We start from the raw sequence: 12,806 nt of genomic DNA on the forward strand, positions 1-12,806 counted from the left end.
CACTAATTGTATATTGACTCTTTACCACATTTCAGCATTTAGATAGCTCCGTTTATTCGCGTATATTGTGCTATGTTTGATCAGCATCACTATGTAGTCCACACTTCACACAAACTGTACATTGACTCTTTACTTCATCTCAAAATTTTATTATTCATACAGTGTATTGTGTTTTCTGTTTCTACCTCACTACCTAGACAAATATTTATATATATATATATATATCGGTATATTGACTCTTTACTATATTCTGCATATAGACAAACTGACTGTTCATATTCATTGTGTTATTACTGACCCTCATCACTAATTAGTTTGTATTTTGCATCTGTACATTGACTTCACTACTTCTCAGCATTCATATAGACTATCTATTTATATATACTGCGTTATAACCACAATTTAATTTGCACTAACTGTATTCTGACTCTTTACTACATCTCAGCAATGTTATAGATTGTCTATTCATGTATATTATGTTATTACCTTTCCACCTTCGCATTTCCATCGACGTACTTACTTACACCTCACTTTACGCCGGCTTTGAGCTGCCTACTTAATCTGTACCTTCGTAGACCTATTGCACTCTGTTTTCTTGTACTATATTGAATGTGAAACTGTATGTTGTCTTGTACACTTACACTTTTCTTGGCCAGGTTGCCATTGCAAATGAGAACCTGTTCTCAACAGCCTACCTGGTGAAATAAAGGTTAAATACATTTTTTATAAAAGGCGTTCCCAGGCCAGGACGGAGATATAATAGGCTCGTTCGAGATGAGCCAGGTCTGCGCAGAATCGATCACCGCCCACTGCATGCCGGTTAGATTTGTGTCCGACTTGATCCCGACTTGCTCTGATGTCATTCACACGTGGGCAACGATAACCTCACGGGATCAAGGCGGCCGCAGGTTTGAGACGCAGGCAGCGCAATTGCTTTTCACCGACTGCATTACCCAGGCAGACCAGGGGCATGCTGGGAAACGCCTGCCTATCAGCTGATCTAACAGCTGATTGGTTCAGAATCAACTCAAAATTATGACATTTTATATAAACTTTTTTATTGTTTTTGAATCGGAGGGATTTTAATAGCTATTTGTCCCATTTAAAGGCTTATTCTGTACAGAACACATGTTGCATGGTTGGTAATGATGTTTAGAAATCACTGAGACTAAATCAGTTCAGATTACGGATCATCTACAGTCTGTTCATTAAGATTGCATGTAGAGCATTTTGACAGCTACTCTGTCTTAATAAAAACAACTGGAGACTGTGTACAAGCTGATATATGTGTCTGATAACATTTTATTAATTCAGAATCGGACCTAACAAAGTGTGAGTATTTCTTTGACTTCCTGTTCAGCCTGAAGGCTGCTGGAATTGGCTGGAAACTGTCCAATTGTTGTGTTTTTAGCGGTTCCCAGGGGCGCTGTATAGGGGGGAAAAGTTAGGACAATTCCAAGGGCCCATGACTGACAGGGGCCCCAAAAAATAGGTAAAAACTAATATAAAATTATTAAACCATCATCATTCAGTATATATATATTTCAAATAGAATAATACAATTAATCATCTCTTTGTTTTTAAAAAGTTAAATATCCCCATTGACCAAAAGTAAACATCCATATTGACCGACCACCTGCATGAAATGGTTTGGTCCTGCCTCAGCGCACTCAGTGACGGTGTTTAGTTGCAGTCAAGGGGGTAAGCTTCGCTTCAGAGCTCGAATCTCCTATGGCGCCATTTTGACGCTACAAAACGATCACCCGACGTTAGCATTCCATTGACTGCCATTCATTTTGACGTCACTTTGACAGTGAATAACTTTACATCTGAAGCGTTTAAAGACTCTATTTGCCCATTGTTTATTTCTAAAGAAACACGACAATGTATAAAAGGCTCCATTACCTTGTACCTCACGTTATGGCTCCGTAGCAGACGTTTTTGTAAAAATAGGCTAACGATGTCGCATAGTAGAGGAATTACCGTATAGTACAGGAGAAACTCGCAGGCAGTTTAGACTTACATTAGCTGTTTAAGTTTAATTACTAATGTTAACTGTCATTTTAGTGAGCAATAATTAGCCTGTGCCTATGTTATCTCCTTACATATACCTACGCTCTCCGTCTCTGCAAGATTGGGAATGATTGAGATTTCTCTTGGCACAGCTACCAGAAGACTTCCAACTTTCAGACAGGTTGCTCACGTCACATTTACGTCGTCTCTCTCAGCTGGAGGCTGCTCAGTAACGCTCAGCACTCACGGGAAAATTGCTTCTAATATCCTTCACCGGTCTCCGACAAGAGCAACGGAATCTGTTGGTCCATTCTATATATACTGTCTATGGCTGCAGTCAGTAGATGCGCCAGAACTACAGTGACCAGTTTTCAAAAAAGAAAAGAGAGAGAGGAAAGACAAAGGAAAGGGTGTCAAACTGTAACTCAGTTTTTCACCAAGAAAGGTGGGTAGCCTATAGTCTGTGAGTGGTATTAACCTGTTGGCTTAATGTCCATATTGAAATAAGCTAGCTAGCTACAGACTAGTGTTAGCCTACATTTAATCACCATTTAATCAGTGCAGGGAAACATTTGTCATCATTGTCCCTGCCCCTTTTAGCAGACTTAACAACAGATGAGTCAGCAGCAGCCCAGTCTCCCCCTAACTGTGCAGTGAAGAAGGTGAGCAACATTGTGTTCAATGACATTCCAGTTAGCATCATAGAAGGGAGTCAGTGGGGATTTCTCTGTCTCTCTTGCTCTTTTTACCATTACAAAAAAGAAAATGAAATATTTATTAATGACAGAAATTCAAACACATTAATAACAAAATAAATAAAATAATCCAGTTTGATACGTTCATTTAGATTGAATTATGGAATGACATCTACTAGTTAGAGTTGTGTAAAGCTTTTGATGGGACAGTTAGGTCCTAGAGATGTGGTGACAACAGCCGCGCAGAGGGGTCCCAATTCGATTTTTTGTCATGGGGCCCAAAATTCTAATTACATTACATAATTCTAAGCCGAAAAAGTGTGTCTGTCAGTTGGGTACAGAGCTCCGCATGAGTACGGGCTTTTATGACTGTCAATATAGCCAGCATCTAACGTTAGCTACTCCTTACTTTGAAGTAATGTCTGGCTATGTGAGACAAGCGCCTAGCAACATTGTTGTGAATGCTGCGGTCTCAGCCTGGCAACCTCCGTGAACTTTGAGTCTGGGGAGGAGGGGGCTGGGGAGACAACTCCCCCTTTTTTCCCAATTACGTCAGCTAAATGCACTATTTTTCAGGATGTTTGAGATAATAGAATGCCTAAAATTCTATACACTATCTGGGAAAATGATGATAGTTACTCAGTAAAAAATAAAAAATCACCCAGTAGAGCCTACAACCTATTTTGTATTTAATTGTTCTCCAGCTGTAGTGAATCCAAAACACCAACAATGTTAAGGATGACTCATTTTCATCCCTGGCAACTAAAAAGAGGCAACCATTATCTGACTATTTTGAAGTTAGCCTACATAGGTAAAATTGGAATTTGGTGTAAACATCATTACTAATCTTAAGAGTTCAGTTCTGTTTAGTTTGTGCTTAGCTGATAAATTTGCTCCATCAGAATCCATGAAATGGAAAAAAGAACAATTGAAGCTTTAACTGCACAACAAGGTTTATCGTGCATTTTTAAACAATACACAAGTATTAATAATGTAATATAATAAAACAATAAAAATCTGTTTTAAAACAAGAACAATTTATTAATTCATGCATTTCAATTTATACAAAAATTATCCTTAACAGGCAAAATAGAAATTTAGAAAGAAAGCAGTACAGGTGAGGATGGAGGCCAGGTGAGGATGGAGGCCAGGTGAGGATGAAGGCCAGGTGAGGATGAAGGCCAGGTGAGGATGAAGGCCAGGTGAGGATGGAGGCCAGGTGAGGATGAAGGCCAGGTGAGGATGAAGGCCAGGTGAGGATGGAGGCCAGGTGAGGATGAAGGCCAGGTGAGGATGAAGGCCAGGTGAGGAGGGAGGCCAGGTGAGGATGGAGGCCAGGTGAGGATGGAGGCCAGGTGAGGATGAAGGCCAGGTGAGGAGGGAGGCCAGGTGAGGATGAAGGCCAGGTGAGGAGGGAGGCCAGGTGAGGATGAAGGCCAGGTGAGGATGGAGGCCAGGTGAGGATGAAGGCCAGGTGAGGAGGGAGGCCAGGTGAGGATGAAGGCCAGGTGAGGATGAAGGCCAGGTGAGGATGGAGGCCAGGTGAGGAGGGAGGCCAGGTGAGGATGAAGGCCAGGTGAGGAGGGAGGCCAGGTGAGGAGGGAGGCCAGGTGAGGAGGGAGGCCAGGTGAGGAGGGAGGCCAGGTGAGGAGGGAGGCCAGGTGAGGAGGGAGGCCAGGTGAGGAGGGAGACCAGGTGAGGAGGGAGGCCAGGTGAGGAGGGAGCAGTGGTGTAGTCCAGGGTATACGCTGGTATACGGCGTATACCTACTTATTTTTCAGTCAGCATTGCGTATACCCACTTCTAAATCCCCCCTGATGCGCACCATTCAGTAATATCTGTGAGCCAGATTGCCCATTTTTTCCTCAAGGATAGTGAAGCCATGACCCACCCTCCTCTGCCTCTAATTGGCTGGTACTCGCTGCTTTCACTGATTAGATTGGTTAACTTTAGGCATGAGGACTGATGAGCCAATCAGAGGCAGAGTAGGGCGGGTCATGCCGAGGAAAATATCGCTAATACCTCAGGTGCCAGTGAAAAAAAACAAAAAAAAACCTCAGGTGCCGCTGCCACTTGACTACGATAACGGCAGCAGACCAAACAACAGCTGAAGAAATAACACAAGCGGCGGTGTGCCACCCCAGTTGATGGAAGACATAATTCTGAGGTAAGTTTTAAGGTGGTTTCCAAATGAATCATTATTTTAAACTACTGGCAAATTGCCAGTGGCAATATGACTGCACATTTAGAGGAGAAGAGATAACACCATGTTTGCCTCATGATAAATACATTTTACATTCATCCAGGCTGCTTGTGTGACCAGTAGTAACTACAAACTGCTCCTAATCAAGTCATGATCATTTTATAATAGTGAGCAAGTAGAAATGACAGATTTTTGGGTACACTAAATCATAGTCTTACATGTCACTGTTTCTAAAACAGGGCTTTTTTCTGGACTACTTTAAAAAAAAGAAAAAAAAAAAAAAAAAAAAAAAAAAAGGTGAAAACTGAGAGTATACCCACTTCTCCAGGGACCACTACACCAGTGGGAGGGAGGCCAGGTGAGGATGGAGGCCAGGTGAGGATGAAGGCCAGGTGAGGATGGAGGCCAGGTGAGGATGGAGGCCAGGTGAGGATGGAGGCCAGGTGAGGATGGAGGCCAGGTGAGGAGGGTAGTGATGGTGTCGAGTGGAAGAAGAGCGGCAGCACTTCTGATAATCCTGTAAGAAATGATAAGCACAAATCAATCAGAGGCAAAACATACAAGTAATAATCAAACAAACCTATTTTTTGGCCTATGGTATCCACCTTATTATTCACGGAAGAGTGGCACGGACATTTGTAAATGGAATGTGTCTGGCGTCCGATGTCATCCGCTTACAGTTATTTCTAGCTGTACAAAAAAGCTTGTTATGCTTCTTGATATTGGAAACTGGTATTTTTCTACCCTACCCTGTTATTTTGATGTATTGAATTTGTCGTAATTGTAAACACTAGTTTGTAGCACAAATATTTTTATCATTAATAGCACTTTGTTATTCATCTCGTTATTTCCCTATGAACCGAAAGTCTCTCACGTTCACAGAAAATAGCTTACTTAGCTTCAAAGTTGAAAAATAAGGGGGATATACATAGCCCTTATCATCAAGATTAAAACAATAAAAGGCTTTAAAAATATTTTACTTTTTATCAATCAATCAATCAACTTTACTCAAGACACAAAGGTCCATAGAAACAACACAATACAGATATATATATATATATATATATATATATATATATATATAAAACAATACAAAACATTTAAGAATGGTGCCGGTGAGGCATCATTTATAAGAACATATACAGGCTTCGAGTCCAATGTTTCCAAAAGCAAGATGTGTACCTTGTGTCACTCTTAGAAACATCAACTATGGACACAATGATCATATTCTTAGACCCTGTCAGTCTGCACATGAATCTATACATCTCCCCCCCCCCACCCCCCTGTGTACATGACAAATCATCAGACAAATCATCCGCCCATCTCTATTAGCAACTAATTTCTCTTAATAACAACTAATAATGTTGACTCGCTAGCTAGCCAGCAATACAGTCACTTAACTCAAGTGTTACAACAGCGGATTCACAAACCTGCAGCGCTTGTCCGCGGTTCGTCTGACGCTGCTCCTGAATCTCTCCGGCCGGTGAGGTCTGTTACTATGGCTACTAGTGTTCCTGTTCCGTATAAAAAACTTTGTTATATCCAGAACTTCAGCCGGTTAGCCAGTAAGCTCGCGACACCGATGAAACATACAACATGACAACAGCCCGCCAGCCCCTGATGACAAGTTAACGACAAAGAAGATTTATATTCTTCTTCGTTAGTTTTTATTGCGCGATGCGTTACCGTCCGCCACCACGCACGGTAATAGAGCTTTTGTTTCACTTTTTGCCGCTCCAGTCAGAAAGACTGAGAGAGGAAATGAAACAAAGTTGAAGTTATTTTAAAAAACCTAAAAGATTCGGGGCTTTTGACAAAACATTCGGGGCTTAAGCCCAATTAGCCACCCCCCCCGCTCCGCCATTGGACAACTCTCTCCAGTATTTTGAATTTGTACTGCGGTAACTGATATATATATGAATGAATATCAACGGATATTGAGGCACTGCTGGGAATTGAACCCAGGATCTCCTGTTTACAAGACAGGCGCTTTAACCACTAAGCTACAGCGCCGCTCACTGCTTAAACAAACGGTGAGGTAATAATCAATTTACTAGTTATTATCAAAACAGCATAATTAGGCCAAATGAACAGAACTGGCTGAAGAATAAACTAGGTGTATATTGTAGCTTAAACTTGCATTGTTTTGCATGTCATGTGTTTTTATGTACCATCTTAAGTCTGTGATAATGTAGTGTTTCTGTGTAAATTTAAAATGCCAATGAAAACAGTTAGCCTTTTCAATCCTTTTTCACCTTTTTCCATTTGCTACCAGGGTAGCATAATGGGTAGCATGGGGATCATGTACACATGCTGATGGGATGCAAACAGACGTAATCTCTGCAACAACAAGGTGCTGCTGGGATTTGAACCCAGGATCTCCTGTTTACTAGACAGGCACTTTAACCAACTAAGCCACAGCACCTCCTTGAGGAGTTCTGTTATGTTAAGTCTTAATTTCTCTTTTACCTTGTATAAGCTGTACAAGATATAGTATACTGACTGATAAATTCTTCCATGTACCATGAAGGAACGGTTTCCAACACGGTTATTGTCTGGAATTATGGAGCAACGTCTTTTATTAGCACCTCAAGTTTCAGATCTGAAGTCATTTCACGGTAGAGGCGTGGGACATTTCCTCTGTAAAGTCTACGTGAATATAGGTTGAACAAACAGCGACTGGGAGCGTTTTTTCAGGGGAGGACATCACTGCTTTATGAGAGATCTGATTGGCTGTTTTAGATAAGGTCTCCATCTACATACATGTAAAACTGACAGTATATCGACAGATTCATGCAAAAATAGGGTCCGCCATCACAAAACCGTAAAATATAAAATATAAATGTCTCCCATTTGGTTTCTGATTTTTTCTTAAAGGAGAACATAAACTGACAAACGTCTTTTCCAGCAGAGGACAACGTGAGGACAACATCCCAGCAGAGGACAGGCTGTTAATTCAGACACAGTTGAGTATCTGATCCTGTTCTGAAACAGCTTCTTTGTTTCAGCCACTAGATGGAGGCAGAACTCCACTGATGGACTAACAGGATGCAGAGTGAAAACCAGACACACAACTGAGACAGATGTCTGAGTGAAGATCATACACCTGATGTTTAAAGAGATACTGTTTGGTCATTTTTTACATCCTTTCTTAGACATTTGTACAGCCTCTGTTGTCGTCGTTACTTTAGAAAAATAATAAAAAGAGAACCAAATTCTGCTGAATGCAGCGCGGCATTTTCAGGCTGGAGGACGTTTTGGGCTCTGGACCATATTTTTACATTTTGTCTTTGACATGTTTTCTCGTGGTGACATAAATCTCCAGTGGTATTCAGAGAAAAGGAACAGTAGCTGTATGGGTTGACTGAAGTTTGCCTCCTTTCAATGCTGAATGTTTCAACTGACCAACAATCCCGCACAAACTGTACACATCTTCCACGTTCAAAACAGATATATCTTTCTTATATTTCTTTTAGGACTTCAGGATTAATCTAATCGCAATCGCGATGTCACTCTGTGCGATTACATAAAATATATTTAATTTAGTAAAATATTAAAGTGGTCATATTATGCTTTTTGGCTTTTTTCCTTTTCCTTTATTGTGTTATATATCTTTTTTGTGCATGTTATAGGTTTACAAAGTGAAAAAGCCCAAAGTCCACCCCAAAGGGACCTACCATCTCCAACAGAAAACACTGTTCACAAACTGCTCCAAACAGCTCTGTTGTAGTCCAGCCTTTACTTCAGAGACAAACGTGGTCACTTTGGAACACACGTTATAATGCTCGCCTAGCTGCTAGTGTGGCACGCCCTCATACTCTGCTTCTGACTGGCTAGTAGTCCTTACCTAGCTACTGCACATGTGTGACTCCCAACAAAGATGGAACAGAAGTGAGATGTCTCACTCTGTAGCTAAAACAGAGAGCTCAACACACAGGGTGAAAAGAGGAGCTGCAGCAATGTGCAGTAGGTACAACAAAAAATATGGTGAAAATTAAACCATGTAAACCTACTCTGATATAACCTCTAAATATAATTATTAACCTGAAAATGAGCATAATATGAGCACTTTAAGTTATTTCAGAAAGAAAATTTGCACCTTTTTTGTTTATGTATTTCTTGTGAAGCTCAAGTCTCACTTTCGATGTTCAAGTTGAATAACACACATTTCACAATGTTAAGTTGCTGTAATTTTCCTTGATAGTCAAATCCACGGAGCCGTTGAGGAAAATAAAGGTCCAGGAGGATCTTTAATGGAGACTGTCCTCATCACCAGCGGGGGGCAGCAATGCGGTAACACTGCCTAGTCTGCCGGGAATGGACAGAGGAAGAAGAAGAAGAAGAAGACGACTACCGTTCATATGTTACCGACCTAAACACCGGAGCAGCCAGCGGAGAGGAGCCGTTAGCCGGTATCCAAATAACGGCAGAAAACCCCCGAGGAATTAGTCTGCTACTCTGACATGGACCGACACCGGAAACAGCTGGAGGTGGTTTTAAAACCGGAGACGAAGCTGCGAGGAGAAGGTTAGTTTTTACTGCTGTGCTAATGAGGCTAAGCTAACGTCAGCCAAACCATTCACAGCCTGTTAGCCGGAGCTAGCTCCCCGAAGCTAATGGCCCTCATTTATCAACCTAACGTAGAAAGCAGCGCAGATATTTTTATTTTATTGGTTTATTTAATAGGGACCATGCATATTTGTGAACATTGTTGTATAAAACTACACCATGTAAATATTCCAGAATTAGTAAAAAATAACAACTTTTCATCTGCAGGCCCTAGGCACGTGACATAGGACTAACAGAGACAGCCAGCAGTCATACAGCACTCATTCACCGTAAATTAAAAGGTACACATAATGGTGACATATACGTTGACAAAAACAAACAAAACAAAACAAAAATACACGATGACAAAGACAATATTCATCCACCTCTATACTGCATTCAATGTAACAGTGAAAGTGTATGGGTGATGGAATGTGTGATAGTTAAAAGTGAGTCAGCATCTCTGGTTTTCTAGCAGCCTCTTGTTTAAGTGAGTTTTAAAGGGGTTGAACCCTCTCTTATTGGGAGGGGCAAGCTATTCCACAGTTTACCTCCTCTTATTGACTATACGTTTTTCTGTAGAAAGAATGCGGAATGAAAAGAGATCACTAATCGGACTCCAGCTGAAGTTTATTTAATTTAATCATCCTTGACATATGTATGCTATAGTCCTAATAGTAATATACAGGCTTATATTGCAATCTCTTAGGCCTACATGTAGGTGTTCCTATATTTAAATAAACACACAGTAGGGCTTTGACTTTTGCCCAAAAATCATATTCGAAGTTTGTTTGTTTATTAATATTAATATTCGAATATATTCGAATATTTATTAATAATATTTTGACCATTAAATGCCTTCAGTAAGACCTATATTTGTATCGAACTAAAGTTTAAAAAAAAAAAAAAAAAAAGTCAGAACTTAGCGACTTTTCAGACCCCCTTAGCGTCTTTTTTTCACAAAAGAGTGATTCGCATTTGCAACTAAAAATAGATGTTTGCGAACTGTAAAATGTATTTAGTGCCATGTGTGTGGATACCCTAACATTAGGGTATTTTCACCCCTGCCGTTTGTTGCAAATGTGGTGGCCAGTTAGGGATGTAACGGTAAACCACGGTAAAAATGTTGACGGTAACAATTACCCTTTTTCATTTAAAATATCCTTATTATCGCAGTGGATTACCACGGTGTGAAAACCCTGTGTTTAACCCTTCCCAGCTTCATCCAAGGTTCCTGAAGTTGCCACGCAGGCGCACTGCGCTCAGACAGGAGAAGGGGGACATAATGTAGCAGCATGTTAACAGACTTTTTTCTATGCCTTTTCCTTTTTCCGACTTGTAGAAGATGTGGGTAGCCCGAGCCTGTGGAGCCACATGCTTAGCTATTAAAGGTGTATTACACTGTTTGCTCCGTTACAGATATGTGTGCTGTAATAGAAGTGGCTTATTCTCCGTTTGTGTTACTGAGCAATATGTTACATGTGTGGTAATTATTACAGAGAAATTCATGTAATTCTTAGTATTGTTTCTTGTTATATGCTGGTGGCTATAACATTTAGTTTTTGGTAAATAATGTTCATAGTAGAGGTGTGAATCTTCACTGATCTCCCGATTTGACTCGATTACGATTGTCATGTCTTCGATTCGATATCTCGATGCATCACGATGCGTCAAATACATTTATTAGGATATTTAATTCGTAGCTTTTCAAGCTTCAAAACCAAAACATTCTGCAGTGCTCTAATACTAAATAAGTCGGATACATAAAACTACAGCACTGAGCACATGGCACTTGCTGAATGTGCAAAACATAACAGAATATGTAAACAGAAAGGTTGTCAGGCCTACATTAAATTGTCAACAGAAATAATCGATTATGGCCCGGCCGATTTATCGATGCAGCATCGTCCGTGTCCACGATTCGATGCATCGATTATTTGATTAATTCAACACCTCTAGTTCATAGTAAGTCAGATGCGTATTAATGTGCATTATTATTTGCTTATATTTCAGAACCACATCCAACTTCACAACGTCATAGTTAACTTCATGTTGGAGTTGTAAATAAATCTTCCTGGATCTCAAAGTCAGACATCTCTGGTTCAAGTTCTTAACCCTAAGCACTTAACCCTAACCCTAACCCACAAGACGAGTAGAGACCCAATATTGGGTACCTTGTCGGGGTGCAACGGATCACAAGACTCACGGATCGGTCATGGTTTTAAGTCACGGATTAGATACATTTTCAGATTGGCACAAAAAAGGGGGGGGGATTTAAATGATTTATTAAAAATTGAATAACTAACTTATAACAATAATAGCTTATTTCACCAGTAAATTGCTGTTACACGACAATTTAGCCCCTTCTGTGTTGTTTTTCCCGACAACAGCAGTGACCAATATCTAGTTTGTGTCTTTTAGCTCATAGCTTTAGCGGCAGGTTGTTGTACATCCTGGTGTTGGAATCCTCTACATTGAAATACAGTCACACTTTTACACCATTTTATGTGTCGGTATTTTAACTGTGTTTAATCCAGCTACTTACAGTAGGCTAGGCTTTTCAATAACGACAAAACAAGAAATAATCCGTGCATTTATATGGAACTAAGCTTTCGGAGCTTTCCATCTTTACTCTCCTCCCTGTTATGTTGCATTTGGAAACAACAAGAGCTACGGTGAGTTCTGGGTACACAAACAATGTTGTCAGTGCTTTCGTTAAGGTGTAGAGCCCCTGGTGATACTTGGAGCAAAGTCTTATGTTGTGTCAAGCCTTCTTAGTGTTTTAAAAATAGCTATTTTGAGGCTAGCATAAAAGTGCCCCTAGCACTCCCATTCAAAAGAAAAACGAAAATACGGTAAATCTTAAAAGTGGCGATCCCGTCCTAAATATGCTTGACTCGGGTACATTCACAAAAAGACCCTAGGTTGCATTTTGGCAAGAGTTACGCTTTAAGGCACCGGATTTTAACATGCACCGTTCAAGTGAATAGGAAATTGCGTTGCCTGTATCTTTTCTGAGCAATCCTCCGTAGTGATGTATCAGCTTACTTCAAGTAACAGCGTCAGTAAAACTGTATTTCTTATTATTATTATTATTATTATTATTATTATTATTATTATGATGGTTAAACTTTGCAATTGATCAGCCGTTCACATTAGGGCTGAACGATTTTTGAAAATAATCTAATTGCGATTTTTTTCCCAAATATTGCGATTGGATTACTTTTTTAAGCTCTTTGTCTTCTGTATTATTCAACAAAGACAAACAATAAATCATTTTATAGTATGAACAACACACAATTACACACTAGACAGTTAAAAAAGTAAAAAATAAAGTATATATACAT

At 40.2% G+C, this 12,806-nt stretch overlaps 1 protein-coding gene and 2 non-coding genes across 3 annotated transcripts in view; 1 reads left to right on the forward strand and 2 right to left on the reverse strand.

The window, feature by feature from the left end:
* Positions 1-6,851: 6,851 nt before the first annotated feature.
* trnat-ugu lies at positions 6,852-6,924 on the reverse strand. Its single transcript has one exon. It is a non-coding gene; the product is annotated as a tRNA-Thr (tRNA).
* A 338-nt stretch (positions 6,925-7,262) lies between these two features.
* On the reverse strand, positions 7,263-7,336 carry trnat-agu. The gene has a single exon. It is a non-coding gene; the product is annotated as a tRNA-Thr (tRNA).
* Positions 7,337-9,171: 1,835 nt separating this feature from the next.
* The window catches only part of LOC116040612 (gastrula zinc finger protein XlCGF8.2DB-like), a 9,472-nt gene continuing 5,837 nt past the window's right edge, over positions 9,172-12,806 (forward strand). Inside the window, exon 1 of the mRNA XM_031286094.2 lies at positions 9,172-9,438. Coding sequence (XP_031141954.2) covers positions 9,375-9,438 — 64 coding nt within the window. The 5' untranslated portion in view covers positions 9,172-9,374. The remainder of the gene's footprint in view (positions 9,439-12,806) is intronic.

This window comes from Sander lucioperca, chromosome 2 (assembly GCF_008315115.2).
Source record: "Sander lucioperca isolate FBNREF2018 chromosome 2, SLUC_FBN_1.2, whole genome shotgun sequence".
Lineage (NCBI taxonomy): Eukaryota > Metazoa > Chordata > Actinopteri > Perciformes > Percidae > Sander > Sander lucioperca.